This window comes from Amblyomma americanum, chromosome 1, assembly GCF_052857255.1.
Source record: "Amblyomma americanum isolate KBUSLIRL-KWMA chromosome 1, ASM5285725v1, whole genome shotgun sequence".
Lineage (NCBI taxonomy): Eukaryota > Metazoa > Arthropoda > Arachnida > Ixodida > Ixodidae > Amblyomma > Amblyomma americanum.
In genome coordinates, this window is record NC_135497.1 from 222,540,212 (window position 1) to 222,559,223 (window position 19,012).

At 48.2% G+C, this 19,012-nt stretch overlaps 1 protein-coding gene across 1 annotated transcript; it reads left to right on the forward strand.

The window, feature by feature from the left end:
* Nucleotides 1-3,271: 3,271 nt before the first annotated feature.
* LOC144115831 (uncharacterized) lies at nucleotides 3,272-6,151 on the forward strand. Its single transcript, XM_077650337.1, has 3 exons — nucleotides 3,272-4,198; nucleotides 4,930-5,134; nucleotides 5,698-6,151. Exons 1-3 carry the CDS (start codon nucleotides 3,847-3,849, stop codon nucleotides 6,149-6,151), a joined length of 1,011 nt encoding a protein of 336 aa, XP_077506463.1. The 5' UTR covers nucleotides 3,272-3,846.
* The last annotated feature ends 12,861 nt before the right edge of the window (nucleotides 6,152-19,012 follow it).

The following is a 19,012-nucleotide window of genomic DNA, read 5'->3' on the forward strand; positions in this document are numbered from 1 at the left end:
TTCCTTTCTTCTTTCACTCCCTCCTTTATCCCTTCTTTACGGCGCTGTTAAGGTGTCCGACGATATTAAGACAGATACTGCGCCATTTCCTTTCCCTAAAAACCAATTTTTGATATTATGGAACATATAGCGCTGACACCAGGACAAAGAAAGAGACACCACGAGCGCTCGCTCGAACAGCCACTATTATTATTACTTAGCGCATACCAGCAAGAGGGGACGCTCTTTGACAGCTCGCGGTTATATGTGTCGTTTTGTTGTTATTTTCGAGATGCATTGATAAATAAGACCAATTAATTAAAAGCTATACGCAAGTTAAGTAAGTCCATGTTACGTGTGTGTAGTTGAGACATTTTACGCGACTACACAGATGATTTTAGGGAGAGCTTAAGAACCGGAGCAAGCCTCTGAAAGGTTGTTCAGGAGGAAGGCCTCAACTGCGAAGGGAGTTAACAAACCGGCTTTGGCAGCGGTAGATACAAGGGCGGTGAATTGACGTCCAAATGTTTTACAGTAAGAAACTACTCCTCATGTGTGTCCATGTATGACAGTCCGTGCTATGGTGCGTGCGCGAATAGCGCATTTGCTTCAAAGGAAAAACTATTATAACTAATTCAGAGCCGCAGGCCCCTGGGTCCCCGCACGACCCAAATAGGGCTTAAGTGTGTGCTTCCTGGTTCAGTGCGTCATGCTTGGATGCATTTGGTACCTTTGTCACATTGTAAAAACCGCCCCTTCGTGACATAATACGTGTGCTGACAAGAGATTTTTGTTTTGGCTCGTGCTGTTGATGGACAACCGCGGGAGAGGGGCGGTTTTGCCTTCCCAAATTTGTCCTTCGCTTCCTCGTTGTTGGCTTTGAAGGGCATTTTACATAAGCAGCGTAAACCCAGCGGCGCTCTCGTCCCATGCCAGTCTTAAAAAAAAAATAACGCGGATTAGCTCAACTAATTCATAATATCAGGCGAAAGCTGTCGGAGTTCATTGTGTTCGTTGCCGTTGGCGTTGACAACGTTCTATACACCGATGGTTTTTGGGAAATGAACAGCGCATAACTGGCTACCTGGCTCAATAGACGCTTCATGCGCGCTTTGAGGTACGTGGCGTCGCGGTACTGAGAGAGAAAAAACATTGGTTTTTCCAGAAAGGAAAAACAGTCTACCCGCCGCGGTGGCTCAGTGGTTAGGACGGTCGACCACTGATCCGGTGTTCCCGGGTTCGAACCCGACCGCGGCGGCTGCGTTTTTATGGAGGAAAAAACGCTAAGACGCCCGTGTGCTGTGCGATGTCAGTGCACGTTAAAGATCCCCAGGTGGTCGAAATTATTCCGGAGCCCTCCACTACGGCACCTCATTCTTCCTTTCTTCTTTCACTCCCTCCTTTATCCCCATCCCCAGGATTCTGGACCATGCGCCTCGAAAAACCGGTCGCGCCATCTCGCGACAGCCGGCGGCGCGGCGGCGCGTAACTCAATGGCGACGAAAAATAAAAATTGATATTTCGTCGCGCATAACAGTTCGAAATTAGCTCTCTCGCCTAGATGTGAAATGCATCTTAAAGTTTCATTTAGTCGAGTTTCATCGATGTAGCTTACATATTGCGTTTGCCATGAGCAATGATCTATGACAGCATGGAGCCTATGGCGAGGTCCTGAAAAATACCCCACTTGACTTCAATTTATCGCTCACTACAGCCCTATTTTAAAATATATCGACAAGCTCTAGCAGGTTCACGCAGGGTAATGTCCAATCTTTAAGGAAGTATAAGGTATTTTACATTTCAATGACGTAAAAGTCTTCCTGCGCTATTTCACTATTGATCATGCATCATCAGCTTTTTCATGAAACGTGTGGCGCCCTCTCTCGGTGCGTTGGAAAGGCACACGTCCCTGCTCGCGGCCGGGCTCGAATAGCGGAGGCGGCTCGATTCCGGCCGTGCCCTGCTACAGTGTCCCTGCTTTGGTAGGTTGCTTTGGGAGGTTGAGCCTGCCGTACGAATGCGCAGTTTTATCAAAAGTGCCCCCATCGGAGGGAGGCTATGGTCATGGGCTGCTACATAAAATGCTACAAGAAAGCGTGTGCCTTCTCTGAGGTATATAGAGGAAATTATAAGAAGACTCTTTTGCTTGACAGGTACATTTTTCATTAGGCGCGTACAGTGACCACACCGGCATAGGTGATAGTGGAATTGCGTACGCAATAACAGTGCAAAGCAATGAAGCTTCTAGGTACTTTCGTTCAAGCAGTGAAATTTGTAATTCCCGGACGCTCATACTTAGAGCTCACTCACCGATACTTGTATATAGTTCTTGCACTGTGCATTCAAAATTGTAAAATCGTGTCTTAATGTCTACATTTCAACACTCATGTTATTAGCCTCAATAGCAGAAAGCTCTTCCAATCTTTTGTCGATGTGGTGCATGTGCAGCAAGGATGCGTTGAAGTGAATGTTGCATGTGTTGCACATAAGAGGCGGCAAACCTGATGCTGCGTTTTTTGCCAGTAGGTTATTTGTCCAATGTAACAATTAGTAGTGTGGTAGCTCACATTTTTGTCTAGGTTGGTAAAGTGCTTCTCACGATTCGATTGTTCGCCGTCGAGAAGGGGTTTACCATTGCTGTAATCGATGCTAGTTTCGGCAATTCCGTCAAAGATGTACGTGAAGGATGAACCGCTAACGAAGACTTCATAGAGTGGCATGCTGGGAACTATTCTGAAGAGTGTGCCATCAGTTCGGCAAGCCAGTAACTACGCCGTTACCCAGAGCAGCAATCAAGAGTCAAACTCTAGTTAAATGTTCTTGATTATAATTTAAATCTGCTAAGAAATGAACAGAAGTTATTGTCGGATAACACGATGTTTAAAAGATTACCGGTTTTCTCCAGTACGGTGACTCGGCGCTCCACCCAACCCGTTTGTGCAATGCGCCGCTAGCGCGATTCATTAGCGACAGGACGCTACATGCTCGCGGCCCTGAATATGCAGTGAATTTACCGTGTTGCGAATATGTGCAACAATACCCATAAGCACTTTCGCACGAGTGGCGCGAACATATTTTTTTTTTTGCATAAGTTCCAACCTACCCTCGTTTTTTTTTTCTGCCGCTCTCCTATCTACTTTTCGCTATCCTCTCTCTTTGCTTTTAATTCCACCGGTTGCAGTTCCAGTGCTTGAGGGATTAGATAGCAATCGCTGGGCCGGCAACATTTTTAGCTTCCTTTTTGTATTCTCGTCAGTTGTTGTTGCCTCTGAAGCTGTTGGCAAACTAACCCCCGTATTCACAAACAACCCTCCACTCGACGCTGCGCCTCCACTCCTGGGAGTGGAGGAGAGCGCTCATCCTCGGCCCGAGGAGCAGTCGCGCTTCTTGAACACACCTCGAACATTCCTCCATCGAGGAGCTGGCCGAGTAGCCCTCCTCCACTCCAGTGCTTTCGAGGAGAAGAAAGAAACTGCCGATGACGAGAGTATTGTAAATTTATGCAAATAAAACACCACCTATTTGGTAATATAGAAGTAATTTGTCTATTTTAGTGGTAAACTGCAAGGTAAAAACAATAAAAATGCATATTTTTTGTTTTTCCATAAAAAAACGTGTACTTTCAGAAGAAATAACCAGTTTTCTTTACCTGTCTGGCAACCACAGCAGTCGCAGCTGTTCGGCGCGGCATTTTTGTTACGCTCCCTCTTTCGTTTCTCCGCTTGCTCGCCGCGTGTTCTCGTCCGTTTGCTGTGCTCCTGACTCGCTTCTTGCAGCTTTGTTGCAGTGTCTGTGCTTGCGCGTGTTCGACTGTTCGTGTGTGCACGTGTTTTTGTGTCTGCCCTTCTTTTTCTTTTTGGTTGCACAATGTCTGATCTCGACATTTCGGACTTCAGCACGACACCATCGGCATCCGCTTCTGACGCAACCCAGCGCGCCAAGAAACGACCCGCCTGTCCGCGATTCATCTTCACCGTAGATGAACGCCACATGTTTAGGAACATTATGGCGAAGTATCGCGACGTGATAGAAAACAAACGAACGGACAATACCACTAAAAAGGCAAAGGATGAAGCCTGGTCTCAACTTTGCGATGATTACAATAGCTTGGCCGGCACACGCACTGTGTGTGTAGCACAGCTACGAAAACTGTGGGATAATATGAAGTCCCGGTGGAAAAAGAAGAAGTCTGAAGAAACGAGGGAAATCTTTCGGACAGGTGAGCGAAACAGTTTTACATTCAAAAACTGTCCCATACATTTTCCTGCATGTTCGCACGTTTCATCTTATGACATCATTTTAATCCTAACAATTTGGCATTATTTATTAATGCGAAAAAATTATATGGTTACTTCGCATCAGCAAAACGTGTCCGCGAATTCTGTGTGCACGGTTATGTCGTTCTGTGGAGATAAATATGCAAAAGTTTGAGTTAGGCAGTGCGCGAGAAGATCTTGAAGTGGGAAAAGTTTGGTTGATGAATTGTAATTAGTTAATTAAATTGAAATAATGAAATAAAAATTGCTGTGTTTGAAGCAGGTTTTGTGCGACCGATTCGATGAAAAACGATGTAAATGCACGACAAGGCTTACTTAGTATAAAAAACAAATTTAAAAAATGAAAAACAAGCAACTACAAAATAAATGAAATAAGAAGTTTCCAACTAAAAAAAGGAACAGAGGGAGCAAGAGAAAAAGGGAAGGCTTTCGCATTTCCGTCCTTAAGCATAAATGCAATCTTTTTTCTTATTGTGAATTTTTGTGAAAAATTGTTAAAAATCTGCGTACTACTTTTGAGCAAAACATTACTGGTGGTACTCTACTGGTTAGCGATTTTGTTTGTTTTTCCTTTTCAAGCATTGCGTGCTGCGCACAGAATGCACTTCACCTCAGTGTGTTTCACTGCGCAGATTGTGCTGTAGGATATGTACAATTAATAATTTTGGTGCAGGTGGCGGTACCCTTGAATGCCGGCCAATGAGTCCGGCAACAGAACTGGTTGGTGCAGTCGCCGACCATATGGCGACCAGACTGCCAAATCCCTTTGACAGCGACGGGGCCCATGTCAGCGAGGCAGTGCTGTCCCTGCCACCTGTTGCATTATTGGAGGCGATGGCAAATGACAACGAACCAAGCCAAGACGACTTTTCCAGTAAGTAAGGCTGCCCTCTTTAAATACTAGTTACAACTGTCACGGTTAGTTTTCCTCGTGCATGAAGTCCAAAGCCTGGGCTGAGAAAGACGTTGGGGAGGGCTATGGATTAATTTCAACTGCAAGGGATTCTTTAACGCCCGCTTACATGCCGCATTACACGGGCGTTTACACAGCTCCTCGCACCTGTCGATATGTGGGCGCAGCATCCCAGATTCAATTCGCAACTGGTGCTCGGCTATCGAGCGGCACTGCAGCAAACACTAGTTATTTTCTGCTCGTGGTATGTGCACGTGCTCAAGCAGGCGGGCCACATATTTATCAGGACTTCTTGGCGGGCTCGTACTGGGTCCATTTTTCGCCATGTCACATACATGTTGAGAAGTTTGTTTTTAGATGTCTACACTAGTCGCGACCATGTAAAGCATTTGTTTTTGGTTCCCTGTTATGGTCTGAATAGCCTCTGTTTATGGTCTTATTTGTTCTTTGCATGTCATATCACAGTAGTATGTATGTAAGCATAAGAGCCCACCAATTTTGTTACAGCATTGCAGAGTTCTCATGAAGGTATTGTATGTGTGTGCATGTTTTTGCAGGCGAGGTTCCTGCACCCACATCAATGGAGGCAGCACCGTCACCATGGCTGAACAGCCGACCACTAACTGACGAGGCACTTCCTGTTCAGGAAGAGTGCCTCAGTGCAGGCAGACCAACAGTGCTCGTGCCTGTCGTGCCGTCGTGCCAGAGTGTGTCTGAGGACATCACACCAGCACAAATTGCTCGCACGAGGGCAGGTGGCCCCCGAGTTGCTGCGGTGGAGCGGACACTGGCTCCTGAAGTAGCAGCCAGAATTAAGGCTATTGAAGCTGAGGACCGGCGGAAGGAAGAGTTACACCAACTCGACCTACAACTCCGCAGGAGCCAGCTGGCCGAGCAGCGGCTCAAAAATAAAATGCAGCGCAAGCTGCTTTCTCTGGATTTCGAAATCAAAAAGCGGCAGTTAGAAGCACTGAAGCGCTAAATAGAGAAATAAAATTAACTTGTACATATTTGTCTCGGAACACTTCTGTGTACAATTACCAACACTGTCGTCATTTTGATGCAGTCGTACAGTATTTGCATGTTCCTTCAGTTTCTTAAAAACAATGTTCTTTATTTAACACACTTGCACATGTATAAACAGCATAAGGAAATATAATATGGAAAGGATCAAGCAGTAAAATAAGGAAGTAGCCTAAAAGCAGCCAAAAGAAATCTTTCGTTGGCAGAAATTGGAAGGTGCCATAATAGTTCACGAGGAAAGTGACAAAATACCAGTTGTGAAGGGTGTCACGCAGGGAGACGCGTTCTCTCCAGTACTATTCGTCACGTGCTTCCAGGATATTTTCAGAGAACTCGAGAGGAAACAACTGAGGATGAAATTGAATGCGAATGCCTTAATAATCTCAGATTTTTGAAAAATATTTCACTGCTAAGTAGCTGAGAACAAACTTCCAAACATGGTCGAAGACAAGCAAAGCAAAGGAAGCAGAACGGTGGGAGTAAAAATGCATATTGAGATCTTCAGTAATGTTAACACTCAGAACGGAACAGCCGACAAGAGGCAGTAAAGCATTAAAGTTGTAAGGTAAACGCACCTATTTAGAGCATAGTGACCACAGATCTGCACCACATGTGTAAACTAACTAGGAGAATAAGAATGATGGTGCAGCACATTTGCCAGGCACTCTCCAGCCATGAATGGCAGTTTACTAGTATTCCTCAACAGCCATATCTTGTGGGGCAAAGCCTATAACCTATGGGGCAGATATAGTGCAGCGAACTATGGAAAGGAAAATGATAGAAGTAGCGGTTAAAGTGCAGAATGAATGAGGGAATAAACGTGAGTTGGTAATGTCCAAGCTGGAATCAAGAAGAAATGGGCATGGGCAGGGAATGTAATGTGAATTCAAGATAAATGTTGGGCCATTGGTAACGGAATGAATCCCAAAAGAAGGTAAGCATAGCAGAAGGCGGCAGAAAGTACGGTGGGCTGATGAGATTAGGAATTCTGCAAGAACAAGGTGGCCGCAGCTGGCACAGCACAGGGTTAATTGGAAAGATACAGGAGAGGCCTGCGTCCTCCCATGGACGAGGTTCAGCTGATGATGACATTATATGCTATAAGAGAACCCAGTTCAAAGAAATAGACAAAAACACTGCAAATGCCATAAAAATAGCGGTTCTCTAACACTAGAAAAGTATCGTGTACATTTTCGGAGAAGGTAATTGGGACATTTAACGGAACGATCTGGCTATAAGCCCCACCCGAACACGAGAGCCATTCACTGTGTCGGCAGAAAGCTGCGGTGGCACATGAAGCTGCTGTGGTTGTACGCTGGGCTGTGGCTGCTGGATAACGGGGAGGGCCACAGCAGGTGGCTCCGGGTCCTTCCGTAGAACGGCGAGATTGTGAAGGGCGCCGCAAGCAGTTATTATAACTGCTGAGCGCTCAGGGCGGTTCTGGAGGCCCATGTCTAGGCATGGGAAGCGGCGCTTCCAAACTCCAAAAGCCCTCTCCAGACTATTTCTCGTTTTGATGTGGGCCGCCTGATACCTGCGTGAAAGACGAGCAGTTCGAAGTAAAAATTTGTATAGATGTGCTAAATTGAAGAGCACAGCAGTCTGCGCATTACTTTCTCAGTGGCCCCTCTGCAGCTAATAATAAAGCTGTAATTACATTTGCACGCCTCGGAAAGTAGCAAGACAGCTTCAGGGGCGTTGTCCGTCAACTGGTGGCAAATGTATACTAAATCTGAATTTTTATTTCTTGTTGAATTTGAATGAAAAATGGGAAAAGCATGGAAAAATTATGTGTTTCAGTAACAAATAAAAATGAAGATTCCACTCTTTAATGTAAAGTGTTTACGGAGCAGTACAGCAACAAAAGGAGATGACATTCGTACATTTGTGCTGCCTTCAATCAAAGAAACTATGGTGCTACGTTCCCTCTTGTACTTACCTGCCCTCTGGGGTATTTGGCGGGTTGGCATCTGCCAGAGGTGTCATTAAAAATGACATGCAGGGATAACCTGCGTCTCCCAGCAGCAACCCAGGAACTCGTTTTGTCTCGTAGAGGACCCGTGCACGGCTGTTGTCAAAAATCCTGCTGTCATGAACTGATCCAGGCCAGCCGACGACCAAGTCATAAAATTCAAGCCTTGGCCCTGTGATTGCCTGAGGATAAAATATTATGTCTCTTTCGTGAAAATATTCTCAGGAAATGAAAATAAATTTTTGTGCCTACATGTCAGATCACTCTACTCTTCAGCAATTAATATATATTCATAAAACTTAGGTTCTATGTTTTACAGGAAACAAGAGCCAGAAAAATTAGCACTTTCATTGAAATGGTGCAAGTTGTTTACTTTCAATGCGAGTGAAAATTTGGTGCATCATGTAACAGGAACGCTAGGTAACATTCATGGTATTTATTTATTTTTACTCTCGGGGTCATACAGGCATTTGAAAAGGGTGCAGGAAGAATGAAATGCAAAACAAGCAATGCGGAAAACAAATTATTGCTCCTATATATACAATGTTAGCTAAGAAATAGAGAGTAAATTCATTAGATGTGCTGGTGTTTATACAACGCAAGGCAAATATTGAGGCATAACAAAAATATTGTACAAAAAATACCTTCATCACTGATGAATTGATAGCAGTCGCTTTGGACGTAAAAGGGGTTTGCGTATACGTACACGCAATAATTAAACCGGACCCTCCAATCTTGAAAAGTGATGCAGTGCAGGTTCAGCACGCCAAGAGATCGATCTTTTTTTTTGGTCAATATTTACATGAACATTATTTGAAGAAGACGACAGCTAAGATGGGCAATGTGAAGAAAAGTGGCCCTCATGTTTGTTCTATATCAACGCGCGTTAGTACAATTTAATGCCACCTAGAACGCGATAAAGTATTGCAAAAAGAAAAATGGGCTCACCTGCACATTGATCGAAAAGTACTTTCCGGTTGCGGTATACCTCTCCGAGCTGCCCGCCAGGAGACTTGATTCTAATGTGGGTGCAATCTATGCACCCAGTCACCCCAGGGAAACGGCCAAGGCGGTAGAAGTCTCTCGTGTCCGCTTGAAACTCGGCTGCAGTAGCGGGGAACTTAACAGTTCGAGGGAACATATGTGCCGCGATCAGCGTGGATACTCGTTCCACTGCACGGCACACCGTCGGTTGCGAAACATTTACCAAGTCACCGGTGACGACTTGGAACGTTCCACTTCCATAAAATCGAAGTGCAATGGCCAGCTGAAGCATCGGTGGTAGCGGGTGACCGCGATTGCTGACGCTTTCTTCCATGGGCAGGCACTTCAGGAGCTCTCGCACAGTGTCCTTCGAAAACCGGTACCGGGATAGGAACTCCCCATCGCTGAAATGCTCGAGCGGGTTTATTCTGTCCCGCAACGCCCGTCGTGGCACAACTGAAGCTTCGCTATCGTCGGCGCCGTCGTGGAACAGCTCGTCCACACGTAGCACACGTTCGGCGAACTCGGCGAGCGAGCCGGCAGCCATCTCAACACGGTTGAGGGGGGACGCTTCGGTCGAGGAGGCGTTCAAGGTAGCAGCAGCGCCACCTCGAGATTTCGGAGGAGAGCGTGGAGGAGTTCCTCCGTTCGAGGGCCGGTAGGAGTGGAGGAGGGTTTAAGAAGCACGAAACGGGCTTCGAGGAGCAACTCGAGTGAAATTTCAAGTGGAGGTCTGTTTAAGAATACGGGGGTACACGGGTACACGGGGGTACACGGGGGTACACGGGAATCAGTGGGTACACGGCGACACTGCGGAACGAATCACACACCGTCCTCGAGCCGCATGCTCAAAGCGATGTGTCATTGCTGTTGTCGCTGATTTTAAAACAAATATGCAAGAATTGGGAATCGTCTTAACCAAAACTTGCTTGAATTCCACCCTACCCTTAGGGCACAATTTTCAGCACTGTTCCTCCCAAAAAGGCTACGGGGACAAGACGCACAACACGTAGCATCAAACGGATGAAGAACGTGGAGAGGCGGTAACGGAAAGGGCCAAGGATGATTTGAGCAGGTGCATAGGTACGGAGAAATTCTTTTTCAAGAGCTACACGGGCAGCCGGTAGCAGGGTGGTAAGAGGGAGGAAGAAAAGGACAGTGGGGAGGGGTCTCCTGCTGTGCCTTTGCCTCCCTTTTTTGTTTTTTCTCCTTTTACTTTTCCTCGAATCGTGGAGCGCAGTCCATGGTTGCTTTTTGGATGCGCTATGTTTCTGTTCCCTATGGTGCGAAGCACGAGCTGCACGACATAGTCGGCGCCTCTGCGAAAACGGCCCGGAAAGGTCATGGACGCACTCTTGCCTCCAGGCTGTCACAAAAAAAAACTTACAACCGCTAATGTGTCAGTCCTGGCAAAGGGTTTCTCCACACGCAGACAAAAATCTCCCAAAAAAGACATCAGAATTTCTGCAGAAGATTCTTTACTGCCTTCCGCCAAACTAAGGAATTCCACCAGCCTTGTTAAAAGCAGAGCGCATGGCACAGGTAGACAGTGCCACCAAAATCAATTTCGGACGAGTTAGCGTGGTTACGCCAGTTGCAACTAGGATTGCTAGCACTTCGGCTTCCAGTGCTGTTTCAGTGTTCGGTTCCGTTGCGCATAGATGCAGCTGATGAAGACGACGATATCCAAAATACAGCGCAAGAGACTGATATTTTATGACGCAGAATGTTCGGCTGCGACGGTGTGGCAGTCGGCGGCGGCAAAAAAGCGCTCCGCTGCCGCCGACGCCGGCGAATCGCCCGGAAAAACGCTCCATGTGGGCCACGCTTAACGCAGCAACCAGCAAAACGTGTGCTTTCTCGCCGCCTCGGGTTCGAAACTCACTCGCGGCCGTAAAACATTTTCGATTATTTTATTTCAGGTCAAGTAAACTTCAGACATACAAAGAGGCCACGTCGAAATCCAAAATTGAAGCCTCAGTGCTGCAATGAAAAATGCGACCCCGTTAGCCCGCTGTTCTACCAGCTTGTGGAGGCAACGGTTGGTACCAATGCGGCCACTCGATGGAACCGCATCACCGAGTGGCCGTGGCTCTCATCTGCTCACTCACTGAAAAAGGCAGCGCGTTGGAAATGTTTTCCTTAAGCCCCAACTCGATGGGCACATCCTAAGCGTACGGCAGAGCGCCTGCGCGCCCAGCCCCGCGCCGCGACGAGGCAACACAAAGCGGACGTCCGACAAATGAACCGTGACCGCAGCGCTGCGGCCGAACACTGCGAGGCATGCGACCACCGAATGGACGTTGACGGCACTAATGTACTGGAAACCGAAGCTAACCCGCACAGGAGGCTTCTACTTGAGTCGTGGCACATCCAACAGACAGGGAAGAATGTTAATCGCTCCCTGGGGACACTTCCCGCTTCTTACATCCATGGTTTGCAGCCACTGACCCGGATGTCTTCAACACGAGGGCTTAAAAAGCCGAGGTTCGTCGACAGCCCGGCGCCGAGATGCGGCGATTTCCCTGTTAATCCCCGTCAGCAGGAAGCGTGCATGGCGAGGCAAGCGGGCGTAGACCGGCGAAGGCAAAGACCGAGCCAGAGGAAAGGAGCCAAGACGTTTTCCCGAAACCGCCCGCCCCCCTTCGCCCGTCTAAGGAAACCACCGCAGTGATAGCGTAGCATAGCGCATGGTCAGCGCGGATGCGGCAAGCAGACGCCGCGTCTAAGCCGCGATGGCGTCGAAGTCAGAGGATGGGGCATACCAACGGGTCCCGAGAAGCGGGCCTGCTTAACGAAACGCTGAAGCGTGTTCAGAGGCAGCAACGACAGGCTGGCGCCTCTTTACAGATTTTGCGGGGACGCCTGTCAACAGTCGTCCCGAAGACGAGTAGTCTGCTACTCGCAGCGGTAGCGATCGGTTGAATATCGGTAATTGGCGTAAAGCTGGGAGCCGCATGGGAATGTTTTGATGTATTTTCATATGTTTCTCTTTTTACTTTTTAAGGGAGAGAGTTTGAGTAATACTGTGGAAGAATGGGGCGTGGCACGTAAACCTGTTGGTCCAAGCATTTCGAGGGTTCATTCCCGGAATTACATTTTCTTATAGCAATTTAGATGTGCTGTGTATTTCAGGGAGAGGGTTATGTCACACCCAAAAATAATTGTGGAATCTCCTTCATCACGCTTTTCCATAAGCCGTATAATATTTTCATGCGTTTGGTTTATGGTTTATCGTCCCAAAGCGACTCAGGCTATGAGGAACGCCGTAGTGAAAGACTCTGGAAATTTCGACCAGCTGAGGTTCCTTAACATGCACTGAAATCGAACAGTACACGGACCACTAGCATTTCGCCTACATCAAAATCCAAGCGCTCCATAACGATCGCAAAGTACAACATTGATGACTTGACTACACAACTCCTCATTGCGGCAGCACTATGAGCAGTACTTTTGAACAAAGAAAAGAAATCGCGCTGAAGTTAAGAAATTTGGGGAACACTTAGCTCCGCCTTGTTGGTATGATGCTATAGCATTAACAGGTCTTTTCTGCGGCTTGGTGTCCTCTGCATATTTTGTATTCGAAATTTCAGGCTATTTCGCATGGTCTCATGACGTAACATTTAGCCCGGCGAGCAATGAGCACTCGACCGTATAACCAGCCAACAGCCACCCGCTAGTGCACCTCCCATCTCGGACATGTGACGGCGCTTGGTCATGTTACCAGGTATCGTAATCTAGTATCTTAACCCCGCTCAGCCACAGCGTTTAATGCCGGGATGCATGAGGCGTTTTTACAGCGTGAGGCCGGCGATTTTCACCCGATGATGAGCGCCGCCACCAATGTGGACCTACCAGATAATTTTCGCACGTCGTCCGACGACGGTTGATGAGGCGGCGGCTGACGCGAGCGAATAGGTGCGCAGAAAGCCCGCTCTTTTCCGATATGACTGCTTGCGCACGTCGCCGTCGACGAGGCCGCCATGGCCGACGAGCACGTGGCGACTTGGGGGGCGGGCATGGAAACGTGACTGTCTTGAAGATAAACGATTCATCAAGCATAGCATGTCTTTTTTTTACGGGGACATGAATTACTGTCGTATGAAAATGGGCGCGCGCGTTTCCTCAAGGCCGGTGGAAGAAAACCACGCGCGCAAAAAGCCTGTGTTGTCTCGAGCGTGTGGTTCTCGATATCTGGACATGTTCATGCGGAGTAATGTGATGAAAAAAAAATCCGAGGGATCTGGTTGCATGTTACATTCTCGAATTTCCTGTTTACGTTATCCCTACGTCATAAGACAGGCCGGTGATCAGCCATGGAACTTAAAAGCTTCACATCCTGAGCCGGCCCTCGCCCTCCTAACCAAGCCAAACTTGCGACAAGCCAAGTGGGAGCTGCGCGTTTTTGCGCCACTGCATGCAATGGACTCTACCGTGGCGCGCGCGCGCACACCCACACACTCAGCCCAACACACACACACACACACACACACACACACACACACACACACACACACACACACACACACACACACACACACACACACACACACACACACACACACACACACACACACACACACACACACACACACACACACACACACACACACACACACACACACACACACACACACACACACACACACACACACACACACACACACACACACACACACACACACACACACACACACACACACACACACATGTATAAAAAGGCAGTGAACTAGGGCGCCAGAAAGTCACGTGCATGCAGGTACAATTCCTATACAAGCGCATCCCGAAAATGGTTACACGTTTAAATGGTATTATTCAATAATTTGTACGCTGAGCAACCTGTCACCATACTTGTGTATAAATGCAGGAAACACATGTTGTGTGCAAGCAGCCTAGGTAAAATGATCAGCGCCGTTCGTAAGTAGAAGGCAGCATATTTTCATTTTTGCGAAAGCATAGCAGCTCATAAGGAGGAAAATCAGGCGTTGTCCTCCCCAGAGGTTTGGAAAAACCACGTGACCTAATCAGAAAAAGAAAAATTAAGTTTCGTAAATAAAATACTTTCCGAAGTGGGTTCCGCACCCACGAAGGGAACCCGCCGCATTGGCTCAGTGGATAGGGCGCGATGTCAGTGCACGCTAAACATCCCCAGGTGGTCTAAATTATTCCAGAACCCTCCACTACGGCACCTTTTTCTTCTTTTTTTTTCACTCCCTCCATTTTCCCTTTACGGCGCGGTTCAGGTGTCAGCCGATATGAAAGACAGATACTGCGCCATTTCCTTTCTCAAAAAACCAATTTTCAATTTTTACTTTCAAGGTTAGTTTCTAAAATTGGTTTTGAGGAAAGGAAATGGCGCAGTAACTGTCTCACATATATCGGTGGACGCTCGAACCACGCCGTGAGAGGACTGACCTCTGGCCCACTTGAAGGTCAAAACCGTAAGCACCGCGAAATCGTTACGAGGTAGCATAGTGAAGCTTTCGCATTAAAAGTGAAGGAAAATAATGTTGCCGGCCGTGGCAATTGCTATCTAATATCTTAACCACCCGAGCTGCAGCCGGCGGAGGAGAAAGGGAAATGATATCGAGGAGAAATATAAAGGGGAGCGATAGCAAGGAAGCACAGGATCGAGTAATCGGGTGTGGCTCAATCCCCTGTCCGCTTTCGAAGGGGGATGCTATTCACATACCTGGCTTAATATCTCATATGTGCCCTTGAGGCTTGGGTGTTACGCATATTTTTGAAAGTATGGCGGAGTGCTTGGCGTAACGCACTCTGGCACAGGTCAGCCCGGTATTGCACTGCTTCCGGGATTGGCCCGTGGCCTACGGGCTATTGCGCGCGCTTTTCTTCTGTCTCTTTACTCCCATCTTTCACCTCCTACTATCAGCACGCAGGCAGCTGGGCGTGGCTCCGCATTGAGCCAGTAAGCAAGCCCGTGCTTTTCCTTTCGTCCTTCTGTCGACAACTCAACTCGAAAAAAGGAAGCACAGGGGCTCGAGCTGGGTTTGGGTATCGTCGCCTTCATCAACTTCCATTCGGGCGGCGTGAACTGATCAGCTTGGCTGGCCATTGCATTAGAGCAGCACGCCATCGCCGCAGCCGAACACCACGCTGCAAGCTTTCTCCTTCACAGCTCGTCAGTAGACATAATTGTTGTCCGTAATTTTTTCCCCGTTGCGAAAAAACTTGACAAATATGGTGAGTCAGGTTATAACTGCAACCTCTTTCGAAAAAATAAAAACACTGACGTGTAAACAAATGCGCAACACAAGGTTCTTACTGACGCTTATACGGCCACTAGTTCTGTTCTGTCACCAGTCATCAGATTTTCTGTACAGCAAAACACCATTTACCATGAAGACACAGACCGTCCCACTGGGAGAAGTTGGGTGCAGCGCTAAAAAAATTCTATTCCACGCATTATTCTCTGGACTCACTGAGTGATAGCTGGGCCTTGGCACAATTCTGGAACGTTTAGCCATATCTTATGTGATGTGCATATATACCGCCAGTAGTTTTTGACAAATGGCCCCTCAAAGTCGGACAAAGACGGGGCGTGTACACCGCTTCAACCCCAACCCGACTTCTTTCTTTTCTTGCACCGCAGTAAAGGAACAGACTAGGGGAGCCGCACAGTCAGCCCGTTTCGAATACGCTGTGTGGAAAAAAAAACAGAAACGCGAAGGGTGCCCCCCTCCCGAGGAGCTTGGCTTGAGGGGAGGACACAAAGCGGACAATGGGCGAAGCTTACTAGCGTCTCTCTCTCAAACCGGGAGGAAGAATGCAAGAGAAGGAGGAGGAGCTCAACTTCATGCGGCCCGTGGTGGCGGCGTTGTGAACTAGGAGCGGATGAACCAGAATCCTGGCCATGCCTTACGGCGCGGTTCAGGTGTCCAACGATATATGAGACAGATATTGCGTCATTTCCTTTCCCCAAAAAAACAATTATTATTATTAAATAACAGTCTCACATATCTCGGTGGACAACCAAACCGCGCCGAAAGGAAATGGAGAAAGGAGAGAATGAAAAAACAAAGGAACAAAGAGCTGCCTGAGTGGAGGGCTCGGGAATAAGTTCGACCACCTGGGGATCTTTGACGAGCACTGACATCGCTCAGCACACGGGCACCTTTAGCATTTCGCCTCCATCAACGTGGCTGCCGCGGTCGGGTAACGCGGTCACGAGGTTTTTCCGTTTGCTAGCCGCTACAGACAAGCCCAATGTTGCCCACGCCCTGCCTATCTATCTATACGCGTGGTACGATGCCGGGTACTGAGAGAGAGAGAGAGAGAGAGAGATGTGTTATGCATGCATTAGCGCTTAGAAAGTTGTGGCACACACTCGGCATTCCAGAAATGGCCTCAGCGTTCATTGCGGGACCAATCTCTCGTGATCAAACATTAAGTGCCACCTGCTGCTCTGGCAGTGTGGCCGCGCTGCCTATTCAGTGTGCGAAACGCAAAATTGAACATTGGTTTTTGAGGAAAGGAAATAGCGTAGTAAGTCGCACATAACTCGGTGGACACCCGAACCGCGCTGTAAGGGAATGATGATGATTTAACTTTAACTCACCCGTCAAGGAATGGGAGGGCGGTGGTGGTGGTAGTGGTTTTATTAAAAATAACAGTAAAAAGGAAGAAAAAGATTTTTGCTAGCCCCGGCATCTGCTATCGATACTGAAGCACCTGAGCTGGGGCAGCGGAAATAAAGGACAGCAGGCAGAATGGAGAAATGAAATGAAAGAGGTGAGGGGACAGGAATAGAGGACAGGGGGAGAAGTAATATGTACAAACTATTTACACAATAAGAAATGTGTCCAGGTTGTGCGCGTGATTAGTTCATTTTAGAGGAATTAAAGAAGTCTTGAGTCTTGACAGCCGTCATCTTCCTCCCCTTTCAGCAGGCTGTCAGCGGTGTCCAGAAACAGACGGATGACTTTTTTAATGCGGCAGCATTAAGGATCTCGTGTGTGTCGCAGAAAAGCCGGTGTCGTCGGCGTTGGCCGTGAGCGAAAAATCCCTCATCCTCTTCCTCTCAATGTACGCCACTGCCCCAACAGAGAGCGCGCGACGACAGCGCCTCCCGCTCGTCTCGTTCGGGCGCAGTGGGGCCGTGCGGGCACGCAGGAATCACGCGGTGAGCGGCGAACAACGCAGCGCGCATCCAAGGCGCGTTCACCACGAAGCTTGCGGCTTGCTGCCCGTTCGTTCGGCACGGAAGCTATGCTGGCGTTCGTGGCATCGGGTTTGTCGAGAACGATGTGCCGACGAACTACGACTGCAACTTGAGTCGCGCGCGTATCGCCAAGGCGCCTGGCAGCGCTTCTATGTGGTTTGCCGCTCCGCGCGTCCGTTTCACCGTACGTAGCAGAGCGATTAATCGAACGGGCAAGGCGTCGCGCCGAACAGGCGGTGGCATTCCGTGGACTCCCTGGCAGTGCTGCAACACGCTGTCGCGTTCCACTCTTAAAGGCAAAGCTTAAACGTCCCCAATTTTAGTTTGTCTGTGTAGAAGTGAGCGGGTTCGTTTATTAATGCGAAAACAATAAATGGCTCCCTTTCAAGGTCATATCCGCAAAAAAATGTCCGCAAGAAACGGCACCAGGTGACGTCACGAGCCGACGAGTCATGCGACGAAGATGATGATGTCACAAATTAATGATAATTAATATATTTAGATAACGCTAAGACGAAGAGTATAATTAGTGGTGACATCATATGAGTGCGACGTCATACCAGGTCACGTGACAACAATGTATTGTGCCATCAAACACAGTCCCGTTATGATGCTGTAATATGACATCACACCTACTCACGTGACAACGATGTAATTTCTGGTCATGCAAGGCTCCCATCCATCCCCATTTCAATGCCCATATGGATCCCACATTAGTACACATGCGCGCATGACACGTTACAAAGAGTGCCCACAACCCGGTCCACATTAATGACACTAGGATTGTCCAGCAGGTAGACGCGCCAGTTCTCATGTATGACATGCTACAAAGATCATGCAACGACGCATGCCTTTGACTCTCGAGATGATGGCGATGATGGTGATGCTAACAGTGTATCCTTATGAGCCCGGGAATGTCTCATATACAGCTACTAAATTAAAAGTTGCCAGAATATTGATTAAATATTGCACACTACCCTGCAACCGTAGACAATTTTTGTGCGGGAAAATAGGAATACCTGCAGCTAATAAATAGGGATGATGAAGTTGATGTTCCTGTGAGGGCAAGGCCCTCCCCCGTTTCCGCCACTTCCCTCCAGGTGGCGATGGTAATGGTACCGAAATCCTGGGAATTCTCCGATGACTCGGTGACCCGCGGCATTTTGAAAGGGCTAGATTACGTCTTCGAACACTGTGCCAACTATTAAAATCACATGGGTGAAAACAACTGGCCTAGAGTGGGCAGCGTGAACTGCTCTCTCTGTCAAGAGCACCATGGTTCTGCGCTCAAATTTCCCCGCAGCGAAATCTTTTTTCAAGCCCCCCCCCCCCCCTCCCAGTTAAAAAAAACCCGCCTAAATACTCATAACGCCTCAATCCCCGCATTGGGGCGTCTGCAGCTTGCAGGCGTCGGTGAGTGGCGACACCGCGGATTCCCGAGCATCCGCAGGGACATCCCCGCAAGGGATGATGGTGAACTGTGCATCACCACGGACCCGAGCACCCGCGCTTCGCCGTGCGTGGCATCGCCGTGTCCGGAGAAAGAGGGATCCTGGTGGTTGAGCCGATGCCGAGCGTTTATATTTTTAAGGCCCCTCGGCGGAAGCAACACACCACTTTGGCCCCAGCTTCCTGTAGACGGCACCTTCGGCCTGACCCGACCGGGGGAAATCGGCAGTCGC